This window comes from Lepidochelys olivacea, assembly GCF_965140295.1.
Source record: "Lepidochelys olivacea isolate rLepOli2 genome assembly, chromosome: 6".
In the NCBI taxonomy this organism is placed as follows: domain Eukaryota; kingdom Metazoa; phylum Chordata; order Testudines; family Cheloniidae; genus Lepidochelys; species Lepidochelys olivacea.
The window spans coordinates 114,080,184-114,091,233 of record NC_140416.1 but is presented as its reverse complement, the minus strand read 5'-3'; the positions used below and the strand labels follow the sequence as shown (position 1 = coordinate 114,091,233).

The 11,050-nt window shown below is 37.8% G+C and overlaps 1 protein-coding gene across 1 annotated transcript in view; it reads right to left on the bottom strand.

Annotated features, from left to right (window-relative positions):
* ESR2 (estrogen receptor 2) overlaps positions 1 to 11,050 on the bottom strand; it is an 81,357-nt gene that overhangs the window by 28,536 nt on the left and 41,771 nt on the right. Inside the window, exon 6 of the mRNA XM_084631509.1 lies at positions 8,125 to 8,427. Within this exon, the coding sequence (XP_084487635.1) occupies positions 8,125 to 8,427 (303 nt within the window). The remainder of the gene's footprint in view (positions 1 to 8,124; positions 8,428 to 11,050) is intronic.

Below are 11,050 nucleotides of genomic sequence, written 5' to 3'. Positions count from 1 at the left end.
GGTGGGTCAAGGAACTATCAGCCCCCTACAGGCCAAAGTGGATGCTATCCAAAAGTGGCCTGTCCCAAAGTCAAAGAAACAGGTTCAATCCTTCTTAGGCTTGGCCGGTTATTACAGACGATTTGTACCGCACTACAGCCAAATCGCTGCCCCACTGACAGACCTAACCAAAAAGAAACAGCCAAATGCTGTTCAGTGGACCGAAAAGTGTCAGAAGGCCTTTAACAAGCTTAAAGCGACACTCATGTCTGACCCTGTACTAAGGGCCCCAGACTTTGACAAACCGTTCCTAGTAACCACAGATGCATCCGAGCGTGGTGTGGGAGCAGTTTTAATGCAGAAAGGACCTGATCAAGAATTCCACCCTGTAGTGTTTCTCAGCAAAAAACTGTCTGAGAGGGAAAGCAACTGGTCAGTCACTGAAAAAGAATGTTACGCCATTGTCTATGCTCTGGAAAAGCTACGCCCATATGTTTGGGGACAGCGTTTCCACCTGCAAACCGACCATGCTGCACTGAAGTGGCTTCACACCGTCAAGGAAACTAACAAAAAACTTCTTCGGTGGAGTTTAGCTCTCCAAGATTTTGATTTCGACATCCAACACATCTCAGGAGCTTCTAACAAAGTGGCTGATGCACTCTCCCGTGAAAGTTTCCCAGAATCAACTGGTTAAAATCGTCCTTGAGATGTGGAAAATATTGTTAGTCTTTATGTACTTGGTAGTATATTTAGAGATGCATGTGTCTTATTAACTCTGTTTTTCCTAGAGCTCCAGGAAGAAATCCCAGCCAGTGTTTCACCCTAGCTGAGATTTGGGGGGCGTGTCATAAATATAAAGGGAAGGGTAAACCCCTTTGAAATCCCTCCTGGCCAGGGGAAAGCTCCTCTCACCTGTAAAGGGTTAAGAAGCTAAAGGTAACCTCGCTGGCACCTGACCAAAATGACCAATGAGGAGACAAGATACTTTCAAAAGCTGGGAGGAGGGAGAGAAACAAAGGGTCTGTGTCTGTCTGTATGCTGGGTCTTTGCCGGGGATAGACCAGGAATGGAGCCTTAGAACTTTTAGTAAGTAATCTAGCTAGGTATGTGTTAGATTATGATTTCTTTAAATGGCTGAGAAAAGAATTGTGCTGAATAGAATAATTATTTCTGTCTGTGTATCTTTTTTGTAACTTAAGGTTTTGCCTAGAGGGGTTCTCTATGTTTTGGAATCTAATTACCCTGTAAGATATCTACCATCCTGATTTTACAGGGGGGATTTCTTTATTTCTATTTACTTCTATTTTTTATTAAAAGTCTTCTTGTAAAAAACTGAATGCTTTTTCATTGTTCTCAGATCCAAGGGTTTGGGTCTGTGGTCACCTATGCAAATTGGTGAGGCTTTTTATCCAACATTTCCCAGGAAAGGGGGGGTGCAAGTGTTGGGAGGATTGTTCATTGTTCTTAAGATCCAAGGGTCTGGGTCTGTAGTCACCTAGGCAAATTGGTGAGGCTTTTTACCAAACCTTGTCCAGGAAGTGGGGTGCAAGGTTTTGGGAAGTATTTTGGGGGGAAGGACGCGTCCAAACAGCTCTTCCCCAGTAACCAGTATTAGTTTGGTGGTGGTAGCGGCCAGTCCAAGGACAACGGGTGGAATATTTTGTACCTTGGGGAAGTTTTGACCTAAGCTGGTAAAGATAAGCTTAGGAGGTTTTTCATGCAGGTCCCCACATCTGTACCCTAGAGTTCAGAGTGGGGGAGGAACCTTGACAGAGATATATTTTTGAATTGAAAATGCCTGCTTTGTAGAATTTGTCAGGGTGAAGCTGGAGGTTTTGGTTGCTATGGGATGGGCAGTTGGGGCTTTTGGAATCTGTTCTGGCATGGGAGGCAGTATGGGATTGTGCATAAAGCACAGTAGCTGTCTGTTCTTGTTAAAGTGATCTGCAGTGAAATAGTTAACAGTGCTAGCATTTACATTGTTGTCTGTAGACTTCAGTGTTAACATTCCATTGTGATAAATGGGGCAGCTCATGCTTTTCAGAGCTATTGTTTTAGGCAGCCTGTAGACACAGGAAGACAAAATTATGTCATAAGGTCTAGAAATATACATTTTAAATAATGAAAACTTGTGTTGTGGCAACAACAAATCAAATAATATTAAAATAAACAACACTGGCTACTGTATGGATTATATAATTTTTTCATATTTAATTTAATAAAAACATCAGTTTTTAATTTGCAGCCAGTATAGCATTACTGCCAGTGTCACAGAATCCAGATCCAATTGTCGCACATAGTCTTATCTATTTTGTATACCTCTATTATGTACCTCTTTGTAGATGTCTTCTCAAAATGAAGATTTAGGTCAGTTGAAGCCAGAGAAGACTAAGAAAAATCATTGGGACCCATATCAAAATTAAGCAAATGTGCATCACTTTGCTGAGATGTAAATTAACTGTAACCATGCAGGAATAGGACCTGTCACTTCAGACAGTGCAAGGAAAACTTTTGATCAATGTACAGTGACAGCCAAAACAGCATACCAAAAAACCCCCGCCAATACACAAAAACAAAATTGGCAGTATAATAAATGAGATTTTAAATGTTACAATTTCATTCCTAAAATAAAAATGTTCTAATGCCACTATATAAATCAAATGGTACGCTCTCACCTGGAATATTGTGTTTGGTTCTGGTCACTCTATTTCAAAAATCCTACTAAGCTATGGAACTCAATGGTATATAGTGGGAATGAGTTCTAGTCACCGTATTTCTATGGTCGGTGTAATACAGGAGGTCAGATTAGATGATCACAATAAGAACGGCCATACTGGGTCAGTCCAAAGGTCCATCTAGCCCAGTATCCTGTCATCCGACAGTAGCCAATGCCAGGTGCCACAGAGGGAATGAACAGAACAGGTAATCATTAAGTGATCTATCCCCTGTCGCCCATTCCCAGCTTCTGGCAAACAGAGGCTAGGGACACCATCCCTGCCCATTGTGGCTAAGAGCCATTAATGGACCTATCCTCCATGAATTTATCTAGTTCTCTTTTAAACACTGTTATAGTCTTGGCCTTCACAACATCTTCTGGCAAAAAATATTTCCTTTTGTTTTAAACCTGCTGCCTATTACCTGAATTTGGTGGCCCCTAGTTCTTGTGTTCTAAGAAGGAGTAAATAACCCTTCTTTCTCCACACCAGTCATGATTTTATAGACCTTTATCATATCCCCCCTTAGTCGTCTCTTTTCCAAGCTGACAAGTCCCAGTCTTATTATTCTCTCCTCATACGGCAGCCATTCCATAACCCTAATCATTTTTGTTGCCCTTTTCTGAACCTTTTCCAAGTCCAATATATCTTTTTTGAGATGGGGTGACCACATCTGCATGCAGCATTCAAGACGTGGGTGTGCCAATGGTCCCTTCTGACCTTTGAATCTATATGAAAAAGAATACAGCAGAAGTAGACAGTGCAGTTCCTGATCTCTAATCCATTAAACTAGCTAACCTAAAAAGAGTTTAAAAACTTTAAAAGCAAAAGTCATTATGAAGATTTCTATGCCTCTAAACAAATATTTCAGCCTTATCACACCCACTAACACCAAAAGTATATTCGGCAATAGAGAAAAAACAATGTGGCAAATTGCAGTCACAGTAGAACAATATGACCCAAAAAATACCCTGAAAAACACATTCAAATTAAAGAAAAAAATACTTATGAAAAGCAGCTATTGCTTGCCATCTAGGAAAGTAACAAATATAATGCCCCTACCAATTACTTTCACTTCTGCTTTGAGTGATAAAATAACTTGAAACTGAAAATGGGTTCCTTATCCAACTGCATGGGAGCAAGGATTTACCATTTTCAAAAAGTCACTGAAAGTACAATTACTGCTCATTGGGCCACAGTTCAAGACCTCTGTAATTTAAATATAATTTAAGACTTTTCTTACAGAAATATATGTACCTGTAAGAAATATACCAGTATATTATAACAAAGAAAAAAAATAAATTTTTCTAGTTTCTCATCTCAGAGACTGTTTTCATCTTTCCTATTATGCATCATTTTTGTAGTTATCATAAAAAACATTCAAAAATTTGGATAAGCCAGAATGGTTGACTAAGAAGAGGACTAGGGTCCTCGACCTGCAACTCGGGAACTGTTGGGTGCTCAGAGCTTTGAAAGTCAGACTGCTTCTTTAAAGCCTAAATATGGATTTAGGCACCTAACTTTAGGCACCCAATTTTGAAAAGTTGGCCTACTCCTACATTCTGAAGCTTAGCTATAATAATTATTTTTAAATCAATATTACAGTAAACAAGTAAAAGTTGTGTTAAGTATCACAAGAGGTAGTGTTTGGCACTCAGAATTGGGAATGCATTCAATTTAAGTCACTTCTATTTTCTACATTGTTCTAAAACTAACAGTCTATTTTTATTCTATAAAATACAAGCTAATTAGTAAAAACAATATACACAATACTCTAATAATGCTTCTAGGATCTATATGATGATTTCTAATTGCCTTAAGAACTGTTTTTTCATGTAGTTGGAATATCACCAAGAAAGGGATTTGATTTGCAATACTCTGAAAATAAAGACACTACAAGCATTCAAAAACCAAACCAAACAAAAACTCTGCAACAAAATATAGTAATCAGAGTTGCAATGAAAGTTCTGCTTCATGATGGACTTGAAATTTCAAAATCTGGCTCTGTTCAAACTGGATTGAAAACTGAAAATTTTATAATTCTCTGAAAAAATTGATTTTTTGTTTCAGATTATTTTAAATGCTTTAAATACAAAAGTTACAAAGAAAATGCACAAAAAAACCCCAAAACATAAGTTTATTTCTGAACACGTTGGAACTTGTCCTCAAAACAAAATTAATCTAATTTTGTAAAATGCTTTAATTTCAACAGAACCACATATTCCAATGGAGTACAGTTCTGCTGAATTAACCCAAACAGTAACAAAACATACTGATGCACAATAGGAATCACTGTTTAGCATTCTCTTCCTTGAATTTACACACATTTTATACTAGTAGGAATAAGGATGAATGATTTAGACATTCAACTTCAGAACATACAAGCCTCAGTTCTCAATCTAATCTTCTTTCTTCAACTTGCCGTGAGTTCTCACCATCTAGTTCATCTCTCAATCATGAACTCAATCCTGCAAACACTGACCACCAGATGTAATATTTGCTACCATTAGTAGTACTACGGTAGTCTTACTGGGACTACTCTTAGTGGTAAGCACTATGCTTGAAGATAAGTGTTTGCCTGGTTGAGCCCTATGATGCTGTATCTCGGTTTTCCTTTATTGTTTAAATGTTTCTTTTATTTAGCTACTATTCTGTTGGTGAATTTAGTTCTCGGGAGACTGAGGGATTAGTCATTGGCTTAGTATATGCTAAACAGTGTGGCCAAAGAGAAGGCAAGCGTCTTCATACAACTTTGTCAATGATCTGCCACTTAAATTGATGAGTCAATCTGGGTGAAATTTTTCAGTCAAAATTATTTTTCAACCAAAATTGTATATTTTTTTAACAGTGAAATGTTTCATGAATTTGTGTCAGTTCTACTTAACTGTTTTGGTTAAAAAAACCCTAAAATATATTCCAAAAAAATTGAAAAATTCTGTTTCAACATTTTCTAAACAAAAGATTTCACATTTTTTAGTTCAAAATGAATGTAAAATATTTTTTTAAAAATTCAAAAACATTTATAAATAGTAACATGAAAACAGGATGTTTTGATTGTGTCAAAAAAAACATTCAATCTGAAATTAATTTTTTGACTTTTCAATTTACTAGAAGCTCTGAAATATTTTGTTTTCAGTTCAACTTGAAAATAAATTTTTTCTTCAATTTTTCAGAAATACCAGTGAACTGAAAAAATCTGTTGTTTCACAACTTTCATAGAATATCAGGGTTGGAAGGTACCTCAGGAGGTCATCTAGTCCAACCCCCTGCTCAAAGCTAGACCAATTCCCAACTAAATCATCCCAGCCAGGGCTTTGTCAAGCCTGACCTTAAAAACCTCTAAGGAAGGAGATTCCACCACCTCCCTAGGTAACGCATTCCAGTGCTTCACCACCCTCCTAGTGAAAAAGTTTTTCCTAATATCCAACCTAAATCTCCCCCACTGCAACTTGAGACCATTACTCCTCGTTCTGTCATCTGGTACCACTGAGAACAGTCTAGATCCATCCTCTTTGGAACTCCCTTTCAGGTAGTTGAAAGCAGCTATCAAATCCCCCCTCATTCTTCTCTTCTGCAGACTAAACAATTCCAATTTCCAACTTACTGGAAAAGTGTTCCTATTTTTCTCCTAGTCCATTCTTGAACAGAGATTTGTGATCAGTTACATTCTGATTTTGTAAGAAGGAAAAAAAGAGAAAAGCAGTAGGTCATAACGACAGGCTTGGCATAAAACTGTAGATTTTCTAGGCCAGAACAAATAAGGTTATGCTTTAATACTTTGCCATGAGTTCTCTAAACAGAATGTGTGATAAATCTGAGCACAGTATTACATACTACTTAGCAAGCTGATGCTCTTGTATAGCAACAACAAAGTAAACTGTTAAATCATGGGACAAACTCTGTGCCTGGATACATGCATGTTGTTTTCAATTACTGTAATGGGAGCTGTTCATCAGAATTCCAGGGATGAATTTGGCCTTAACGGTTTTTAAATTATGTAGACATTTTAAATTTAATTTAATACTTAAGTGGAGAAAGATAGTCAGTCTATTCATCACTGTTGACGTATTAAAATGCTAATTTATGGTTCCTAACAAAACTGCTCTTTAGTCCACTTGCTAAAAAGGACTTAGTTAACTTTACATGTAATTGCTGATCTTGTCTAATAAACAAGTGTTCACTAATTTTAAAATGCCAGATACATCATATATGATACGGTTGTTCTCTAAATCAAAACATTTTTGGCGAATTATGGAAGTAAAGAGTTTTTACTCCTGAGCGAAAGCTGTGCCACTGCGCACGTGCATAATTAATGAGCAGCACATATTTTAATTTTTTGCACAGAAAAAGCTTCTGCTGGAAAGTTGCTGCAGTTCCACCTTTGCCCACCAGAGGGCACTATGGTGATAGAACAGAGCAGGAGCTCCTAGCCAGCTAGGGAAGAGAAAGAGCCTACCTTCTTCACAGCACCTGTTTGGCCAGGTCAGGAGACAGGGGCTATGGGGAGACAGACATCATGGGGCTGCTGGGGAGTCAAGACAGGGGGTCATAAGGGCTAGTCGGCTAGGACAGGCTGGGGCAGGGGCTGAATTGGAATGGAGGTGCAGGGACACACGGGGATGGGAGATGCAGGGCCACATGGGGACAGGAGAGGCTATGTGGGGCAACATAGGGATGGGGGGGTGGTTGAGTGGGGGTGGAGGGAACAAGTGGACAGGAGATGCAAGGATACATGGGGACAGGGGCAGATGTGCCTGACAGAATGGGAGAGGCTGGGGTCAGCTAGGGTCTGCATGAGGGAAGCTCCCTAACAATCGCTCCCTGCCCCGCAAAAAACTTGTTCCATACTTTTCCCACACATACCCAGCAACCCTCCAAGATCACACCCAGACTCCTTCCCAGCAATTACTTCCCTCTCCCTCAGCTCCTCCATTACCCCTGACTCCCCCAAGCCTTTGCACTGCTTCTGAAGAGTGTGAGAACTACGGTTCTGTACTGTAGTTTAAATGAATTTTTCCTCAGAGTTCTATATTAATATGCCTAGTATGGAATCTATTTGTCAAAAAACATTTCCTGAATCTTTTTTGTTGTCTGTATTATTACAGACATACTTGCTGATAGGTACTTTGAAATAAATGACCAAAAATAATTGAAACTGGTGTGATTATATTGTGTGATTTTGACAAATAAAATATGCAGAATTCTGCAGTATTTTAAAATATTGTACAAAGAATTTAGAATTTTTTTGTTGCAGAATTTGTAAGTTTTCCACTGCCATTTTAAAAGTAAAATCTTAAGGCCTTGAACCTACACATTTATTACCACACTACTTCTACTTCAGAACCTAAACAATGGATTAATATTTATAGTAGAGGTATTTGCACCTAGTACAAAATTTCTATGGAAAAAAAAAAGTTTTTGAAATTCTTACCAGGAATTTTCTTGGCCCAACCAATCATGTGAACCAATTCTTTGTCTGCAAGTTTTGTCAATGACATCATCATGGAGACTTCTGTAAATGGCTTGTTGGGGCGACTCACCAGCAACACATTAGGCGGTTCAGCTTCAAGTAACGTTAAAATGAACTGCTCAGGACTGAGTGCATTAAGGAGGATTTCTTTCACTCGGATTGTATTTTCACTATTCTTTTTAGCTTTGCCAGTGCAATGCACTTGATCTTCTGAATTACGATGCCGGCGTATGATACGATACCCACAACGTTCTCTTCTTGAACCTGAGACAAAAAAAGTTACATAATTACAATTTTTTTCTACCACAGTTTTACATGAATCCAAAGAAGGAGAAAGACAACAAAAAGTACATTCCACACTGAAGTTAGGATTTTCAAGGCACTCAGCGTTGGTTTAACTCAGCCTCCATTAAGGTCAACGGAAGCACTCTTAATTCAAAAGAATATAACTTAAAGTGAGCTGAAATCAGGTCTAAAATCTGTTTTAAAATCAAAAACTCAGCGGAATAGCTCCCATTGACTTTAGCGACAAACAGATCAGGTCTTTGTTTGCAAACAAAGTGGATAAATACATATACAACAAAATAAATAGAATGAGTTCTGAAAGCATGTCAACTGATCCAAAATAAACACCTCACATGGAAATACAAGCTGGGCCTTATTAAAGGCCAGAAGTTGTTTGTTTATTGTTCACTATGTCACAGAGCAAGCTGATTTGCTCTGGCTGTGAATACTACTATACTTGAGAACATCATTAATTGTACTTTGAAAAATGTGAAGAAAAAGTCTTGTTTAAAACAGGATACTTTCACTTCTCCCAAAATTTAGCTATGGGATTTTTGAAAGCATTCACCTTGGACTAACTTTCATCCCACTTTGTTGCTGAATACATTATATTACAAAAAGCTTTTGTTATTGTTGTCACTCTAGTTACTGTTAAATGGTTATTTGTAAAATCTAGGATTTTGCTATTTAAAAATCAGAGGCATATTTAAATAATTTAGCAGAAGATGTTCTTAAACTGAAATTCTTTGGTACCATAACACTTATTTTCCTAAAATAAGTATGTCTGAAGTAAAAATAAAAAGACTAAATTGTTTAGAAGTCAAATTTTTGTTTTAGAGACATTAAAATGTTTTCTCAGTCTGAGTATCTGTCAAACTACTGATATGTAAGAATAAGCCAGTGCTAGTATCAGATGTATTTTGGGCCATTAATGGTCAACTAACTCTGCAATACACTTTACCAAGATCACAACACAAGGCAGCAGTCATTAGCTTTGTTTTTTCTAGCAGAATTTTCTTCAAATACCCTCTATCAAAATCTGCAGGACCCTCTTTAATCACTACCAGTTATATTTTATACTAACGTGTGCCACTCTTTTCTCCTGGTCAGGGAGTAATGCTATTCCTTTAAATTATGAGTTGGAACAGAAAGCACTTGCACCACTTCACTTTCTCCACCAATAGCTAATAGTGATCCCTCTTTCAACAGGACATTTAAACGCAAACTAACTTTATCAATAGGTCATTGTTTAATTTAGAGAAAGCCAGGGACCTTGACTTGACCTTCACTTCAAATACATATAACATTAAGCATAAAAGGGTCAAATAAATAAGTCTCCCGAAGTACTGGAAACATAATCACAGTACAAATATTGCTTCACCATAGAATCAGTACAAATATAGTTGAGCTGTCACTGGACAAATATGAATAAATAAAATAGATCTGCTATATACATTCATTTAAAACTGCGGGACAATATTATAGCTGTTTCTGTGACATTTTTCTCAGTTCCTTTTATATTCTAAGAGGTTATTGCAGAACCCAGTGCAACTTTCCATTCTTCATCTAACCTTTGGCTTATAAGGATAATTTTTAGCATTGCACCTTAAAGGGGGAAGGGTGCAGTTGTGGGTTGTTGGTTTCTTTAATAGTTAACCTTTAGCACTGTCAAAAGAGTTGGCAACAGGCTTTAATAACTATATAATCCTTGAGTTCTAGGCCACCATTTAAGTATAAATGCAAAAGGAAAAGATTAACTACTCTGGTGTGACCTGCAAGTCTTGGAAAGCCTAGTGTATTTATTGAAGAGTTAGAACAATGAGAAACAACTAAATATATAGCTCCGTATTCCCATGAGTTAAAATTCTGATCAAGTTAAACACTTAACCATGTGCAGAAGGACTACTCATGCACTTAAAGTTACACACCTTGCATATGCTGGGCCTTCTGTTGGCCAGTCAGGTCCCCAACACAAATTAGAGCAGACTGAGGGATTGCCGTAATTTGTTCCCCAGCTGCAATACTTCCTGTGGGCATTTACACCAGCCAGGAATAGTTGTATGTAACACCACCCCAACTAGATCTCCCGTGCCAAAGTTCCTGTGGAGTGGCGTAAGGTCAGTTATGCACCCAATAGCATCTCCCCATTTGTCAGGATATTATAGTGATTTTGTAGACCCTTTATTTCCGGGGCACAACACACTGATGAATCTAATCTCCTAAAGCCTCCTACTCTCTATATAAATTGTATAACCTATATTAAAACATGTTTATGTTGTTTTAAAAAAATTAGGTTAACTTTGACTCAATGTAGTTACACTGGGTGAGAACAGAATTTGGCCTCCTGAATTTAAAGTTGAGATAGTAAAAAGGCAATTTGGAAGCCTAAGTAACAGAGACTTGGTGGGATAACTCACATGACTGGAGTACTGACATGGATGGATATAAACTGTTCAGGAAGGACAGGCAGGGCAGAAAAGGTGGGGGAGTTGCACTGTATGTTAGAGAGCAGTATGACTGTTCAGAGCTCAAGTATGAAACTGCAGAAAAACCTGAGTGTCTCTGGATTAAGTTTAGAAGTGTGAGCAACAAGGGTGATGTC